This window comes from Hyla sarda, chromosome 7 (assembly GCF_029499605.1).
Source record: "Hyla sarda isolate aHylSar1 chromosome 7, aHylSar1.hap1, whole genome shotgun sequence".
In the NCBI taxonomy this organism is placed as follows: Eukaryota; Metazoa; Chordata; class Amphibia; order Anura; family Hylidae; genus Hyla; species Hyla sarda.
In genome coordinates, this window is record NC_079195.1 from 7088451 (window position 1) to 7107223 (window position 18773).

Genomic DNA, 18773 nt, shown 5'->3' on the forward strand with positions numbered 1-18773 from the left:
CCTCCCACTCCTGTTTCCGGCTCCTCGGACATCTTCTCTGTCAAAGAGATCTTAGCTTCCAAAAAGGTCAGAGGGAAAACTTTTTTTTAGTGGACTGGGAGGGTTGTGGTCCTGAAGAGAGATCCTGGGAACCTGAGGACAACATCCTAGACAAAAGTCTGCTCCTCAGGTTCTCAGGCTCTAAGAAGAGGGGGAGACCCAAGGGGGGGGTACTGTTACGCCGAGCGCTCCGGGTCCCCGCTCCTCCCCGGAGCGCTCGCTTCACTCTCCCCGCTGCAGCGCTCCGGTCAGATCCACTGACCCGGGGCGCTGCGATTCCGCTGCCAGCCGGGATGCGATTCGCGATGCGGGTAGCGCCCGCTCGCGATGCGCACCCCGGCTCCCGTACCTGACTCGCTCTCCCTCGGTCCTGTCCCGGCGCGCGCGGCCCCGCTCCCTAGGGCGCGCGCGCGCCGGGTCTTTGCGATTTAAAGGGCCACTGCGCCGCTGATTGGCGCAGTGATTCCAATTAGTGTCTTCACCTGTGCACTTCCCTATATCACCTCACTTCCCCTGCACTTCCTTGCCGGATCTTGTTGCCATTGTGCCAGTGAAAGCGTTCCTTGTGTGTTCCTAGCCTGTGTTCCAGACCTCCTGCCGTTGCCCCTGACTACGATCCTTGCTGCCTGCCCCGACCTTCTGCTACGTCCGACCTTGCTTCTGTCTACTCCCTTGTACCGCGCCTATCTTCAGCAGCCAGAGAGGTTGAGCCGTTGCTAGTGGATACGACCTGGTCACTACCGCCGCAGCAAGACCATCCCGCTTTGCGGCGGGCTCTGGTGAAAACCAGTAGTGGCTTAGAACCGATCCACTAGCACGGTCCACGCCAATCCCTCTCTGGCACAGAGGATCCACTACCTGCCAGCCGGCATCGTGACAATATAATATATATCTGGAGAGCAGTGATGTCACCTCCTGTATAATATAATATATATCTGGAGAGCAGTGATGTCACCTCCTGTATAATATAATATATATCTGGAGAGCAGTGATGTCACCTCCTGTATAATATAATATATATCTGGAGAGCAGTGATGTCACTACTGTATAATATAATATATATCTGGAGAGCGGTGATGTCACCTCCTGTATAATATAATATATATCTGGGGAGCGGTGATGTCACCTCCTGTATAATATAATATATATCTGGAGAGCAGTGATGTCACCTCCTGTATAATATAATATATATCTGGAGAGCAGTGATGTCACCTCCTGTATAATATAATATATATCTGGAGAGCGGTGATGTCACCTCCTGTATAATATAATATATATCTGGAGAGCGGTGATGTCACCTCCTGTATAATATAATATATATCTGGAGAGCAGTGATGTCACCTCCTGTATAATATAATATATATCTGGAGAGCAGTGATGTCACCTCCTGTATAATATAATATATATCTGGGGAGCAGTGATGTCACCTCCTGTATAATATAATATATATCTGGAGAGCAGTGACGTCACCTCCTGTATAATATAATATATATCTGGAGAGCAGTGATGTCACCTCCTGTATAATATAATATATATCTGGAGAGCGGTGATGTCACCTCCTGTATAATATAATATATATCTGGAGAGCAGTGATGTCACCTCATGTATAATATAATATATATCTGGAGAGCAGTGATGTCACCTCCTGTATAATATAATATATATCTGGAGAGCAGTGATGTCACCTCCTGTATAATATAATATATATCTGGAGAGCAGTGATGTCACCTCCTGTATAATATAATATATATCTGGAGAGCAGTGATGTCACCTCCTGTATAATATAATATATATCTGGAGAGCAGTGATGTCACCTCCTGTATAATATAATATATATCTGGAGAGCGGTGATGTCACCTCCTGTTTAATATAGAATATATATCTGGAGAGCAGTGATGTCACCTCCTGTATAATATAATATATATCTGGAGAGCAGTGATGTCACCTCCTGTATAATATAATATATATCTGGAGAGCAGTGATGTCACCTCCTGTATAATATAATATATATCTGGAGAGCAGTGATGTCACCTCCTGTATAATATAATATATATCTGGAGATCAGTGATGTCACCTCCTGTATAATATAATATATATCTGGAGAGCAGTGATGTCACCTCCTGTATAATATAATATATATCTGGAGAGCGGTGATGTCACCTCCTGTATAATATAATATATATCTGGAGAGCGGTGATGTCACCTCCTGTATAATATAATATATATCTGGAGAGCGGTGATGTCACCTCCTGTATAATATAATATATATCTGGAGAGCGGTGATGTCACCTCCTGTATAATATAATATATATCTGGAGAGCAGTGATGTCACCTCCTGTATAATATAATATATATCTGGAGAGTGGTGATGTCACCTCCTGTATAATATAATATATATCTGGAGAGCGGTGATGTCACCTCCTGTATAATATAATATATATCTGGAGAGCGGTGATGTCACCTCCTGTATAATATAATATATATCTGGAGAGCGGTGATGTCACCTCCTGTATAATATAATATATATCTGGAGAGCGGTGATGTCACCTCCTGTATAATATAATATATATCTGGAGAGCAGTGATGTCACCTCCTGTATAATATAATATATATCTGGAGAGCAGTGACGTCACCTCCTGTATAATATAATATATATCTGGAGAGTAGTGATGTCACCTCCTGTATAATATAATATATATCTGGAGAGCAGTGATGTCACCTCCTTTATAATATAATATATATCTGGAGAGCAGTGATGTCACCTCCTGTATAATATAATATATATCTGGAGAGCGGTGATGTCACCTCCTGTATAATATAATATATATCTGGAGAGCAGTGATGTCACCTCCTGTATAATATAATATATATCTGGAGAGCAGTGATGTCACCTCCTGTATAATATAATATATATCTGGAGAGCGGTGATGTCACCTCCTGTATAATATAATATATATCTGGAGATCAGTGATGTCACCTCCTGTATAATATAATATATATCTGGAGAGCAGTGATGTCACCTCCTGTATAATATAATATATATCTGGAGAGCGGTGATGTCACCTCCTGTATAATATAATATATATCTGGAGAGCGGTGATGTCACCTCCTGTATAATATAATATATATCTGGAGAGCGGTGATGTCACCTCCTGTATAATATAATATATATCTGGAGAGCAGTGATGTCACCTCCTGTATAATATAATATATATCTGGAGAGTGGTGATGTCACCTCCTGTATAATATAATATATATCTGGAGATCAGTGATGTCACCTCCTGTATAATATAATATATATCTGGAGAGCAGTGATGTCACCTCCTGTATAATATAATATATATCTGGAGAGCGGTGATGTCACCTCCTGTATAATATAATATATATCTGGAGAGCAGTGATGTCACCTCCTGTATAATATAATATATATCTGGAGAGCAGTGATGTCACCTCCTGTATAATATAATATATATATCTGGAGAGCAGTGATGTCACCTCCTGTATAATATAATATATATCTGGAGAGCAGTGACGTCACCTCCTGTATAATATAATATATATCTGGAGAGCAGTGATGTCACCTCCTGTATAATATAATATATATCTGGAGAGCGGTGATGTCACCTCCTGTATAATATAATATATATCTGGAGAGCAGTGACGTCACCTCCTGTATAATATAATATATATCTGGAGAGCAGTGATGTCACCTCCTGTATAATATAATATATATCTGGAGAGCAGTGATGTCACCTCCTGTATAATATAATATATATCTGGAGAGCAGTGATGTCACCTCCTGTATAATATAATATATATCTGGAGAGCAGTGATGTCACCTCCTGTATAATATAATATATATCTGGAGAGCAGTGATGTCACCTCCTGTATAATATAATATATATCTGGAGAGCAGTGATGTCACCTCCTGTATAATATAATATATATCTGGAGAGCGGTGATGTCACCTCCTGTATAATATAATATATATCTGGAGAGCAGTGATGTCACCTCCTGTATAATATAATATATATCTGGAGAGCAGTGACGTCACCTCCTGTATAACATAACTTATATCTGGGGAGCAGTGATGTCACCTCCTGTATAATTTAATATATATCTGGAGAGCAGTGATGTCACCTCCTGTATAATATAATATATATCTGGAGAGCGGTGATGTCACCTCCTGTATAATATAATATATATCTGGAGAGCGGTGATGTCACCTCCTGTATAATATAATATATATCTGGAGAGCAGTGATGTCACTACTGTATAATATAATATATATCTGGAGAGCAGTGATGTCACCTCCTGTATAATATAATATATATGTGGAGAGCGGTGATGTCACTACTGTATAATATAATATATATCTGGAGAGCGGTGATGTCACCTCCTGTATAATATAATATATATCTGGAGAGCAGTGATGTCAACTCCTGTATAATATAATATATATCTGGAGAGCAGTGATGTCACCTCCTGAATAATATAATATATATCTGGAGAGCAGTGATGTCACCTCCTGTATAATATAATATATATCTGGAGAGCAGTGATGTCAACTCCTGTATAATATAATATATATCTGGAGAGCAGTGATGTCACCTCCTGTATAATATAATATATATCTGGAGAGCAGTGATGTCACCTCCTGTATAATATAATATAATATATATCTGGAGAGCAGTGATGTCACCTCCTGTATAATATAATATATATATGGAGAGCGGTGATGTCACCTCCTGTATAATATAATATAATATATATCTGGAGAGCAGTGATGTCACCTCCTGTATAATATAATATATATCTGGAGAGCAGTGACGTCACCTCCTGTATAATTTAATATATATCTGGAGAGCAGTGATGTCACCTCCTGTATAATATAATATATATCTGGAGAGCAGTGACGTCACCTCCTGTATAACATAACTTATATCTGGGGAGTGGTGATATCGCCACATGTAAAATATACCTTATAAATAAATGACTGGTGACGTCACTGTTTTATAATTTTGTCATGACGTCACGTACCTCAGTGTAATCCCTGGCCCCGCCCCCGTACGCTTCTGACACCGTCACTACACTTCTTGCCGCCAACCCTCCAGCAGCCAATAGAGTTTGTTCATGTGACTCCGCCCACAGGGGGCGGGGCGGGTGTACGGCAGATAATAGGGGTCGCAGCTTATCCGCCGCTTTCACTTTTGACAGCGCTGTGAGCACGTGACTATAAGATGGCGGCGTCCTGGGGAAGGTTACTGGGTGCGGGGGTGAGTGTGAGGAACGGACCAGGGATAACCCCTCATCTCCCGGAACCTTCTCTCTGCCCGTCCTGTCCATCACCCTGGCTGGACTCTGTACCTCACACCTTGTTGTGCACGTCTGCCACAATAGTGTTTCCCAACCACGGTGCCTCCAGCTGTTGCAAACCTACAACTCCTAACATGCCCGGACAGCCAAAGGCTCTCTGGGCATGCTGGGAGTCATAGTTTGTGCAACAGCTGGAGGAACCCTGGTTAGGAACAATGTTATGGCAGGATAGTACAGCAGTGCTGATCTAAGAAGAGGGATGTCATGTGACTCTACCCCCCCCCCCCTGTTGACCCGGCCCTGCTCCCCGTGGCTCCCCCCCCCCGTTGGCCCGACCCTGCTCCCCGTGGCTCACCACCCCCACCCCCCCCCCCGTTGGCCCGGCCCTGCTCCCCGTGGCTCCCCCCCCCCCCCGTTGGCCCGGCCCTGTTCCCCGTGGCCTCCCCCCCCCCCCCCCCCGGTGACCCGGCCCTGTGGCCCCTGGTGACCCGGCCCTGCTCCCCCTGTGGCCCCTGGTGACCCGGCCCTGCTCCCCCTGTGGCCCCTGGTGACCCGGCCCTGCTCCCCCTGTGGCCCCTGGTGACCCGGCCCTGCTCCCCCTGTGGCCCCTGGTGACCCGGCCCTGCTCCCCCTGTGGCCCCTGGTGACCCGGCCCTGCTCCCCCTGTGGCCCCTGGTGACCCGGCCCTGCTCCCCGTGGCCCCCGGTGGGCCGGCCCTGTTCCCTCTTGCCTTACTGTGCCCCGTGTCTCTCCTCAGGTGCTCCGCGCTGTGGCTCCAGCCGCCCGCTCCGCTCTCCATAGAACTGGCACTCGGGTCACATGTTCTGCTCCAAGGCTGAATTTCAGCACTGGTGAGTATTGTGGCCCTGGGCCCCTGATAGTTCTTATCATCCTCCATAATGAGCAGGTCTCCTAGTACACAATTCCTGACATTACATACAGGAGGGGCTATGTGTGACCCACAGGGGGCGCCACACTTATCATACCAAGTATTGACGGTGATCACATGACCCAAAGGGGGTAACATACTCATCATTCCAAAGACTGACAGTGATCACATGACCCACAGGGGGCGCCACACTTATCATACCAAGTATTGACGGTGATCACATGACCCAAAGGGGGTAACATACTCATCATTCCAAAGACTGACAGTGATCACATGACCCACAGGGGGCGCCACACTTATCATACCAGGTATTGACGGTGATCACATGACCCAAAGGGGGTAACATACTCATCATTCCAAAGACTGACAGTGATCACATGACCCACAGGGGGCGCCACACTTACCATACCAAGTATTGACAGTGATCACATGACTCACAGGGGCAGCCATACACATTATACCAAGTGCTGACAGTGATCACATGACCCACAGGGGGTGCCACACTCATCATTCCAAAGACTGACAGTGATCACATGACTCACAGGGGCAGCCATACACATTATACCAAGTGCTGACAGTGATCACATGACTCACAGGGGGCGCCACAGTCATCACACCATGTACTGACTGTGATCACATGACTCACAGGGGGAGCCATACACATTATACCAAGTGCTGACAGTGATCACATGACTCACAGGGGGCGCCACAGTCATCACACCATGTACTGACTGTGATCACATGACTCACAGGGGGAGCCATACAAATTATACCAAGTGCTGACAGTGATCACATGGCCCCCTGCGCCACAGTCATCATACCATTTACTGACTGTGATCACATGACTCACAGGGAGAGCCATACACATTATACCAAGTGCTGACCGTGATCACATGACTCACAGGGGGAGCCATACACATTATACCAAGTGCTGACAGTGATCACATGACTCACAGGGGGCGCCATACACATACAAAGTACTGACAGTGATCACATGACACACAGGGGGAGCCATACACATTATACCAAGTGCTGACAGTGATCACATGACCCACAGGGGCAGCCATACACATTATACCAAGTGCTGACCGTGATCACATGACTCACAGGGGGAGCCATACACATTATACTAAGTGCTGACAGTGATCACATGACCCACAGGGGGCGCTATACTCATCATACCAAGTACTGACAGTGATCACATGACTCACAGGGGGAGCCATACACATTATACCAAGTACTGACAGTGATCACATGACCCACAGGGGCAGCCATACACATTATACCAAGTACTGACAGTGATCACATGACCCACAGGGGCAGCCATGCACATTATACCAAGTACTGATAGTGATCACATGACACACAGGGGGAGCCATACACATTATACCAAGTACTGACAGTGATCACATGACCCACAGGGGCAGCCATACACATTATACCAAGTACTGATAGTGATCACATGACCCACAGGGGCAGCCATACACATTATACCAAGTGCTGACAGTGATCACATGACCCACAGGGGCAGCCATACACATTATACCAAGTACTGATAGTGATCACATGACCCACAGGGGCAGCCATACACATTATACCAAGTACTGATAGTGATCACATGACCCACAGGGGCAGCCATACACATTATACCAAGTGCTGACAGTGATCACATGACCCACAGGGGCAGCCATACACATTATACCAAGTACTGACAGTGATCACATGACCCACAGGGGCAGCCATGCACATTATACCAAGTACTGACAGTGATCACATGACTCACAGGGGGCGCTATACTCATCATACCAAGTACTGACAGTGATCACATGACTCACAGGGGGAGCCATACACATTATACCAAGTACTGACAGTGATCACATGACTCACAGGGGGCGCTATACTCATCATACCAAGTACTGACAGTGATCACATGACTCACAGGGGGAGCCATACACATTATACCAAGTACTGACAGTGATCGCATGACCCACAGGGGCAGCCATGCACATTATACCAAGTACTGACAGTGATCACATGACTCACAGGGGGAGCCATACACATTATACCAAGTACTGACAGTGATCACATGACTCACAGGGGGCGCTATACTCATCATACCAAGTACTGACAGTGATCACATGACTCACAGGGGGAGCCATACACATTATACCAAGTACTGACAGTGATCGCATGACCCACAGGGGCAGCCATGCACATTATACCAAGTACTGACAGTGATCACATGACTCACAGGGGGCGCTATACTCATCATACCAAGTACTGATAGTGATCACATGACCCACAGGGGGAGCTGCACTTTTTATTCAAGGTATTGACAGTGATCACATGACTCACAGGGGGCGCCACACATCATTCTGGGTAATCACATGACCCAAAGTGCAGGTATCATGGCTTCCCATTCTGCCTCCCTCCTTCCTGATCCGTGCCTCACCCTCAGACTTTCTCTCTTCCAGGTTTGGCGCGGTTCCTCCCAGCCGTCACCCAGCAGGCTCCTCATTTCCAGGGGACGGCCGTAGTCAATGGGGAATTCAAGGACCTGAACCTGGACCACTTCAAGGGCAAATACCTGGTGCTGTTCTTCTACCCGCTGGACTTGTGAGTAGTCGGTGAGGAAGTTCCGCCTGTAGGTGGCGCCTCCCCTCTGAGTCACCGCTTCTCTCTGTTTCAGCACCTTTGTCTGTCCCACCGAGATCGTGGCTTTTAGTGACAAGGCCAACGAGTTCCATGACGTGAACTGTGAGGTGGTCGCAGTCTCTGTGGACTCTCATTTCTGTCACTTGGCCTGGACCAACACCCCCCGCAAGGTGAGCACCCCCCTGAGGTGTGGTGGCTGCACTCACACTAACCCGCGCCTCACACCTCTCTTCTGTGTTGTAGACTGGAGGTCTGGGACACATGAACATCCCGCTGCTGTCAGACCTAACCAAGCAGATATCCCATGACTATGGAGTCCTCCTAGAGACCCCAGGGATCGCTCTGAGGTAATGGTGCCCACCTATGTATCCTCATCACCTGTAAGGGCTTGTTCACACCTTCTCTCTGATGAGGAAGATGCTGCTGCAGTGCACACCCACAGTAATTCCTCCTGTCTCCTCCAGGGGGCTTTTTATCATTGATCCTAATGGGATCGTGCGGCACATGAGCGTGAACGATCTTCCTGTGGGGAGGAGCGTGGAGGAGACGCTGCGATTGGTCAAAGCCTTCCAGTATGTGGAGACCCATGGGGAGGTCTGTCCGGCCAACTGGACCCCTCACTCCCCCACGGTATGTGTGCTCCCAGAGTCCTCTACTGTTCTTCTCCCTTCCTAAAGAAGCACTCCAGGTTTTTTTTTCTTTTGCCCATATCATGCGCGCTCATCATCACGAGTCCTACAGCGCCATTGGTTTCATCCCAGCACAGCTGCATCTACACTCTAAACTACAGAATGACATCATCCATCTATCCGATCCCTCCTGACATCTGTATACTGCTGCTGTCTCTATGGGATCAGGATATATAATAAAGGTGGAGGGGTGGAGACAGCAGCAGTATACAGATAGAGCTCATGGTGTATAACTACTATATATTCTGATCCCATAGTGAGAGAGCTGGAGGGGAGGTGTATAACTACTACATACCCTGATCCCATAAAGATAGCTGCCGCAGTATACAGATAGAGCTGGAGGGGAGGTGTATAACTACTACATATCCTGATCCCATAAAGATAGCTGCTGCAGTATACAGATAGAGCTGGAGGGGGTGGTGTATAACTATCTGTATACTGCCGAGGCTATCTTTATGGGATTAGGATATATAGTAGTTATACCCCTCCAGCTCTATCTGTACACTGCTGCTATCTCTATGGGATTAGAATATACTGTACTTTCTTGATCGTAAGATGAGGTCCTGAAAGAACGACTTTTTCTGATACTAGAAGGAATTTAAAATTCAACCTTTTTGAGGCGGCGCAAACCAAATGTATTTCACACATGCAGTAGCCCGGCTCTGGTGCAGGAAGGATGTGACCTCTCACTTGATGATGTCACTTACTCCAAAGGTTTTTTTTTTTTTTTTTTTTTTTTTTTTTTTAAATGAACAGGTACCAGAAAGTTAAACAGATTTGTAAATTACTTCTATTAAAGGGGTACTCCGCCCCTAGACATCTTATCCCCTATCCGAAGGATAGGATGTCAGATCGCGGGGGTCCCGCTGCTTGGGACCCCGGGGATCTCTGCTGCAGCACCCACCTCAACTGCTTCCGGCAACATGAGCGAAAGAGCATGATGTCAAGACTCCGCCCCCGTGTTATGTCACGCCCCTCAATGCAAGTCTATGGGAGGGGGTGTGATGGCAGTCACGCCCCCTCCCATAGGCTTGCATTGAGGGGGCAGAGCCGCGATGGCACAACGCTCATGCCCCGCGAACACTCTTCGGGGACTGATTTTAGCGGCGTGCAAGATCACGGGGGTCCCCAGCGGCGGGACCCCCGTGATCAGGCATCTTATGCTCTATCCTTTGGATAGGGGATAAGATGTCTAAGCGCCGAAGTACCCCTTTAAAAAAAAAATCTTAATCCTTTCAGTATTTTTTAGCAGCTGTATGCTACAGAGGAAAATCTTTTTTCTTTTTGAATTTCTTTTTTGTCTTGTCCACAGTGCTCTCTGCTGACACCTGATGACCGTATCAGGAACTGTCCAGAGCAGGAGAAAATCCCTCATAGCAAACATATGCTACTCTGGACAGTTCCTGATACGGACAGAGGTGTCAGCAGAGAGCACTGTGGAAAAGACAAAAAAGAAATTCAAAAAGTGAAGAATTTCCTCTGTAGCATACAGCATCACTTTTTTTTTTTTTTTTTCTGTCCCTTGCTATTACCCATCTATCCCTAACGCCCTCCCTGCCTTTAAATTTTATTTTTTTTTTTACATATTAAAAATGCTTTTTTGTCTGCCAGGTAGCGTGCTCACTACCAGGCAGACATCTATTGGCTGTCAGGGCATGCTGGGAGTTTTAGTGGGGAAACAACTGGGAGGCACCCTGTATAGGTGAACACCGGAACTCATACTGCTCCCCGCCGCGCGACCCCGGCCCACCGCTCAACTCACTCCCCCTCCCCCTCCCCCTCCCCCTTAGTTCACCCAGAGTACCCCCTCCCCGCTGCGCAGCCCGCAGCTCCGCTCAACCCACTCCCCCTCAGTTCACCTATTCAGTGTCCCTCCAGGCTTCCCCACTACAACTCCCAGGGCATGCTGGGAGTTGTAGTGGGGAAACTGGAGGCATACTGTATAGGTGAACAGTATACATAATATTTGAACATATACATAATACAGTGAACATAATACTTTACCTTGTCCCCGAGCCTGCGCTCGTCCTCTTCCTTCAAAACGCTCGCTCCTGCCTGTCTGATTGACAGGCGGGAGCGAGCACAGCAGTGATTGAATTTCGACTCGTTGCCAGGCTTCAACGAGTCGAAATTCAGTGGTGACGTCACTGCTGAATGCATTCGGCCACTAGGAGGGTGACTCCCTAGTGGCCGAATTTAAAAGTGATTTTAAACTGTTTTAAAATCACTTTTTTTAAATTAAACTATATTAAAGATATGTTGTAGTATTTAAGTACTACAACATATCAATTTTTTATTTTCATGACAGTGCCCATTTAAGATTTTTTTTTTTTAATAGAAGTAATTTACAAATCTGTTTTAACTTTCTGGCACCAGTTCATTCTGTCACCATCGCTAAATGAACCCCGGGTCCTGCAGGGAGATTGCGGGGGTCCCCAGCAGCGGGACCCCCGCAATCAGACATCTTATCCGTTATCCTTTTGGATAGGGGATAAGATGTCTAGGGGTGGAGTACCCCTTATAATTGGAGGACTTGAAACAGTCTATTAAGAAGCTGCAGAACTTTCAGATGACTGTAGGGGGCGCTGGGCTGGGATCTGACGTTTTCTTTTTCTTGTTTATTTTCAGATTAAACCAAATCCAGAAGGATCTAAAGAATACTTTGATAAAGTAAACTAAGGGTGCGGGGAGAGCGGAGCCCCTGGCCGCGGAGCGGACGTCTGTGCAGATTATGTGATAGGATTAAAATGACTCTGTCAGATGAGTCTTGTATCATGTGCATTGTGCGCTATTATTTCTTATTTTTCCCAGGAATTGTTCTCACTGTATCGGTAAAATAGGGCTGGATCACAGCAGCAGAAATAACTGGCTGCTACTAAATAGTATAACGTCTGTCCTTCACCTATGCTTTACACTGCAGCTCCTCTCTATTAATATAATCTCGCTGCCTGTGCTTTCAGCCTAGTTAAATCTGGAGATTGATGGTCCTGCTGCACATACACTTAGAAGTGTCTTTTAGGGAAAAGCATGAGGGTAATTAGATAAATGGCGTACACATCCTCATGGGAGGAGCCTAGGTCAGATAACTAGCTCATTTATACCTGGAGTTGATCCTTATTGGCACACATCCCCCTCAGGGGAGGAGCCTGGAGATGATCCTAATTGGTACACATCCTCAGGGGAGGAGCCTGGAGATGATCCGTATTAGTATACATCCTCAGGGGGGAGGAGCCTGGAGATGATCCTTATTGGTACACATCCTCAGGGGAGGAGCCTGGAGATGATCCGTATTAGTATACATCCTCAGGGGGAGGAGCCTGGAGATGATCCTAATTGGCACACATCCTCAGGGGAGGAGCCTAGAGATGATCCGTATTGGTACACAGCCTCAGGGGAAGAGCCTGGAGATGATCCTTATTACCACACATCCTCAGGGGAGGAGCCTGGAGATGATCCTTATCAGTACACATCCTCAGGGGAGGAGCCTAGAGATGATCTGTATTGGTACACAGCCTCAGGGGAGGAGCCTGGAGATGATCCGTATTAGTACACATCCTCAGGGGAGGAGCCTGGAGATGATCCTTATCAGTACACATCCTCAGGGGAGGAGCCTGGAGATGATCCTTATAACCACAAATCCTCAGGAAAGGATCCTGGAGATTATCTTTTTGGCACACATTCTCGGGAGGATCCTGGACATGATTATGTATGCTAGAAAGGATTCTTATTAGTACAGATTCTGTGAAGGAGCCTGGAGATTTTCCTAATTGGCACATACATCCTCAGGGGAGGAGCCTGGAGAGATGGCACCCGCTATACATCATACCACAGATGGGGGGCAAAGAAAACATGTTCATTCTTTGCGCGGAAGTCCGCGAATGCTGCATAGCCGTCAGTGGTGATGGCGCAGTGCCGCACAGTCCTACCGCCAGCTGCCAGGCTGAATCTCCGCTCACTGAATTCAGCGAGTGTGAACATACCCTAAATAAGAAAAAATCATGGACATATATGAATACAATTTAAGATGGTCTGTAAAACCTTGGGAACACAAGCAGCACATGTAAGGACGGGGACAGGGTACAGGTGACAATCCTTAACCCCTTAAGGACCCAGCCATTTTACACCTTAGGACCCGGCCATTTTTTGCACATCTGACCACTGTCACTTTAAACATTAATAACTCTGGAATGCTTTTACTTATCATTCTGATTCTGAGAATGTTTTTTCGTGACATATTCTTCTTTATTTTGGTGGTAACTTTTCGGCGTTACTTGCATCCTTTTTTGTGCGAGTGTCACGTGACATATTTAACCATCAGGCATCGCAGCTCACGGCAGTCTCACTTGGGCTATCACAGGGAGAGGATCTCTCCCTGTGATAGCCCGAAGCTGCACGGAGCTCTTATGGCGTCTGTGGCCCGATTCCGAGAGCGGAATGGAGCCACAGAAACCAATCCATTTACTGTGTCCTCCCCGCTGCGCCTGTCAGCTTGTGTGCCCCTCACACACAGTCAGTGTCACCCGCCAGCGCCAGCAATGTTCACTGCTAACGGGACCCCTGTGCCCGCTAGCAGTGTTACATGTGTCCTGCGCGAGCCATCCACCCCGCCCGCGGCTCTGTTCCCCACTCCCTGTTAGCTCAGGGAACGGGAAACATTTAAAGTGCTTCGGGCGCAGCTAAATTTGTACTACGCATGCGCAGCACTACGCAAATAGCATAGGGCTGTAGTTAGTGTAGTTTAGCATAGTTTAGTATTAAAAGTGAAAGGGGGTTAGGCACCACAACTCCCAGCATGCCCATACAGCTAAAGGCTGCCCAGGCATGCTGGGAGTTGTAGTTTAGCTTAGATTAGACAGCAAAGGGACTACAACTCCCAGCATGCCAAGACAGCTAAAGGCTGCCCGGGCATGCTGGGAGTTGTAGTTTAGCTGATTGGACCACAACTCCCAGCATGCCCAGACAGCTGAAGGCTGCCCGGGTATGCCGAGAGTTGTAATGCAGTGAAGGGACCACATCTCCCAGCATGCCCAGACAGCTAAAGGCTGCCCAGGCTTGCTGGAAGTTGTAGTTTTATACAGATATAAAGTAGTTAGCGTAGTGTTAGCTCGATTTTAGCGTAGTTAGCGTAGCGTTTGCTCAATTTTAGCATAGCTTTAGTTTAGTGTTAGCGCGGTTTTACAGTTTTTAGCGTAGCATAGTGTTAGCGCAGTTGTAGCGTATTTAGCATAGCATAGTGTTAGCGCAGTTTTAGTGTATTTAACGTAGCTTAGTGTTAGCGCAGTTTTAGTGTATTTAGCGTAGCATAGTGTTAGCGCAGTTGTAGCGTATTTAGCATAGCGTAGTGATAGCGCAGTTTTAGTGTATTTAGCGCAGTGTTAGCGCAGTTTTTGTGTATTTAACGTAGTGATAGTGCAGTTTTAGTGTATTTAGCGTAGTGATAGCGCAGTTTTAGTGTATTTAGCGTAGTGATAGCGCAGTTTTCGTGTATTTAGCGTAGTGTAAACGCAGTTTTAGCGTATTTAGCGTAGCTTAGTTTTAACGCAGTTTTAATGTATTTAGTGTAGCGTAGCATTAGCACAGTTTTAGCGTAGCGTATTGTTAGCGTAGTCTTAGAGTAGTTAGCGTAGTGTAGTGTTAGTCCAGTTCTAGCATAGTTGGCGTAGTTGTACACGGGTGTAGTGTAGCTAACTTAGTTTTACAGGCAGATGAAGTGTAGTTTAGAGAGTTTAGCGTGGGGTGTAGCTTAGCTTAGTCATAAAGTGAAGGGGCTACAACTCCCAGCATGCCCAGACAGCCAAAGGCTGTCCGGGCAGGATGGAAGTTGTAGTTTTGCAAAAGTAGCAGAGGCAGTTGCGCTCTGCTACATTAATGTAGTATACAGCCACCTGTATAGATGGCTGGATACGGTGATCACAAGGCCACTTACCCACCTCCGTTCCTGCTCCGTCACTGGACTATTAGCAATCCAGGAAGATGACTGAGCTCGAACGGGGGTGGTAAGTTAGGCTTTCCAGGTACTAACCCCTTTTTTTTTGTTTGTCTTCTCGTTTCAGATACGTGAATGCGGAGGACTACATTGGAATCGGTGGACTACAACGATGACCTGCATTTTTTTCTTTTCTTTTAATAAAATGGTTAACGAGGGCTGTGGGGGAGTGTTTTTCCTAATAAAAATGTTTTAACTTGTGTGCTTTTTTTCTTTGTTATTACTTTACAGGCTTAGTAGTGGACGCCGTCTTGTAGACGGAGTCCATTACTAAGTTGGGGCTTAGCGTTAGCCCCAAAAACAGCGCCACAGGGGTACAGGGAAGAGCCGATACCAACAGGCCCAGAGTGCCAAATATGCCGCTCTTGGGCCTAGGCGGTAGCAGGCTGGCATTATTTAGGCTGGGGAGGGCCAGTAACAATGGTCCCCACCCACCCTGGTAACGTCAGGCTGTTGCTGTTTGGTTGGTATTTGGCTGAAAATGAAAAGACGGGGAACCACACTTTTTTTTTTTTTTTTTTTTTTTTACAAAAAACAAAATGTGTGTGTTTCCCCGTCTTTTCATTTTAAGCCAAATACCAACCAAACAGCAACAGCCTGACGTTACCAGGGTGGGTGGGGACCATTGTTACTGGCCCCCCCAGCCTAAATAACGCCAGCCTGTTACCGCCTAGGCCCAAGAGCGCCATATTTGGCGCTCTGGGCCTGTTGGTATCGGCTTTTCCCTGTACCCCTGTGGCGTTGGGTACTGGGGGTAATAATAATTCGGGGTTAGCGCTAGCTGTTTTGGGGGCTAACGCTAAGCCCTGACTTAGTAATGGACTCCATCTACAAGACGACTTCCACTACTAAGCCTGTAAAGTAATAACAAAGAAAAAAAGCACACACAAGTTAAAACATTTTTATTAGGAAAAACACTCCCCCACAGCCCTCGTTCTGCATTTTTTTTCTTTTAATAAAATGGTTGTCATCGTTGTAGTCCACCGATTCCGATGTAGTCCTCCGCATTTACGTATCTGAAACGAGAAGACAAACACAAAAAAAAGGGGTTAGTATCTGGAAAGCCTAACTTACCACCCCCGTTCGAGCTCCGTCATCTTCCTGCATTGCTAATAGTCCAGTGACGGAGCAGGAACGGAGGTGGGTAAGTGGCCTTGTGATCACCGTATCCAGCCATCTATACAGGTGGCTGTATACTACATTAATGTAGCAGAGCGCAACTGCCTCTGCTACTTTTGCAAAACTACAACTTCCATCCTGCCCGGACAGCCTTTGGCTGTCTGGGCATGCTGGGAGTTGTAGCCCCTTCACTTTATGACTAAGCTAAGCTACACCCCACGCTAAACTCTCTAAACTACACTTCATCTGCCTGTAAAACTAAATTAGCTACACTACACCCGTGTACAACTACGCCAACTATGCTAGAACTGGACTAACACTACACTACGCTAACTACTCTAAGACTACGCTAACAATACGCTACGCTAAAACTGTGCTAATGCTACGCTACACTAAATACATTAGAACTGCGTTAAAACTAAGCTACGCTAAATACGCTAAAACTGCGTTTACACTACGCTAAATACACGAAAACTGCGCTAACACTCCGCTAAATACACTAAAACTGCGCTATCACTACGCTAAATACACTAAAACTGCACTATCACTACGTTAAATACACTAAAACTGCGCTAACACTACGCTATGCTAAATACGCTACAACTGCGCTAACACTATGCTACGCTAAATACACTAAAACTGCGCTAACACTAAGCTACGTTAAATACACTAAAACTGCGCTAACACTAAGCTACGCTACAACTGCGCTAACACTATGCTATGCTAAATACGCTACAACTGCGCTAACACTATGCTACGCTAAAAACTAAAACCGCGCTAACACTAAACTAAAGCTATGATAAAATTGAGCTAACGCTACGCTAAAATCGCGCTAACACTACGCTAACTACTTTATACCTGTGTAAAACTACAACTCCCAGCATGCCTGGGCAGCCTTTAGCTGTCTGGGCATGCTGGGAGTTGTGGTAACTTCACTGCACTACAACTCCCAGCATGCCCGGGCAGCTTTCAGCTGTCTGGGCATGCTGGGAGTTGTGGTCCCTTCACTGCACTACAACTCTCAGCATACCCGGGCAGCCTTCAGCTGTCTGGGCATGCTGGGAGTTGTGGTCCAATCAGCTAAACTACAACTCCCAGCATGCCCGGGCAGCCTTCAGCTGTGTGGGCATGCTGGGAGTTGTAGTCCCTTCGCGGTCTAATCTAAGCTAAACTACAACTCCTAGCATGCCTGGGCTGCCTTTAGCTGTCTGGGCATGTTGGGAGTTGTAGTCCTAAACTACAACTCCCAGCATGCCTGGGCAGCCTTAAGCTGTCTGGGCATGCTGGGAGTTGTAGTCCCTTCGCTGTCTAATCTAAGCTAAACTACAACTCCCAGCATCCCTGGGCAGCCTTTAGCTGTCTTGGCATGCTGGGAGTTGTAGTCCTTTTGCTGTCTAATCTAAGCTAAACTAAAACTCCCAGCATGCCCTGGCAGCCTTCAGCTGTATGGGAATGCTGGGAGTTGTTGTCCTAAACTATAACTCCCATGCTGGGAGTTGTGGTGCCTAACCCCCTTTCACTTTTAATACTAAACTATGCTAAACTACACTAACTACAGCCCTATGCTATTTGCGTAGTGCTGCGCATGCGTAGTACAAATTTAGCTGCGCTCGAACCTGCGCAATGGCTAGCCCTGCGCCCGAAGCACTTTAAATCTGTTTCCCGTTCCCTGAGCTAACAGGGAGTGGGGAACAGAGCCGCGGGCGGGCGGGGTGGATGGCTCGCGCAGGACACATGTAACACTGCTAGAGGGCACAGGGGTCCCGTTAGCAGTGAACATTGCTGGCGCTGGCGGGTGACACTAACTGTGCGAGGGGCACACAAGCTGACAGGCGCAGCGGGGACACATAACACTGCTTGCGGGCACAGGGGTCCCGTTAGCGGTGAATAGTGATCGCGCTGGCGGGTGACACAAGCTGACAGGCGCAGCGGGGAGGACACAGTAAATGGATTGGTTTCTGTGGCTCCATTCCGCTCTCTGAATCGGGTCACAGACGCCATGAGAGCTCCGTGCAGCTTCGGGCTATCACAGGGAGAGATCCTCTCCCTGTGATAGCCCAAGTGAGACTGCCGTGAGCTG

General features: G+C 47.0%; 2 protein-coding genes across 3 annotated transcripts in view; one reads left to right on the plus strand and one right to left on the minus strand.

Moving 5' to 3' along the window:
* The window catches only part of GRK5 (G protein-coupled receptor kinase 5), a 149020-nt gene extending 143844 nt beyond the window's left edge, over positions 1–5176 (minus strand). For both annotated transcript variants that reach the window (XM_056528874.1, XM_056528873.1), the window contains exon 1: positions 5080–5176. The gene's annotated coding sequence lies outside the window, so the exon portion shown is untranslated. The remainder of the gene's footprint in view (positions 1–5079) is intronic.
* On the plus strand, positions 5174–12365 carry PRDX3 (peroxiredoxin 3). Its single transcript, XM_056528876.1, has 7 exons — positions 5174–5315; positions 6113–6206; positions 8719–8860; positions 8934–9069; positions 9143–9246; positions 9364–9529; positions 12217–12365. Exons 1-7 carry the CDS (start codon positions 5280–5282, stop codon positions 12265–12267), a joined length of 729 nt encoding a protein of 242 aa, XP_056384851.1. The 5' UTR covers positions 5174–5279; the 3' UTR covers positions 12268–12365.
* The last annotated feature ends 6408 nt before the right edge of the window (positions 12366–18773 follow it).

Bases quoted from the DNA above. Each gene is read 5' to 3' on its own strand.
- PRDX3 (XM_056528876.1), top strand. From the start codon at position 5,280: ATGGCGGCGTCCTGGGGAAGGTTACTGGGTGCGGGG. The intron at 5,316-6,112 runs GTGAGTGTGAGG...GTCTCTCCTCAG, and splicing joins GAAGGTTACTGGGTGCGGGG to GTGCTCCGCGCTGTGGCTCC. The intron at 6,207-8,718 runs GTGAGTATTGTG...TCTCTCTTCCAG, and splicing joins AAGGCTGAATTTCAGCACTG to GTTTGGCGCGGTTCCTCCCA.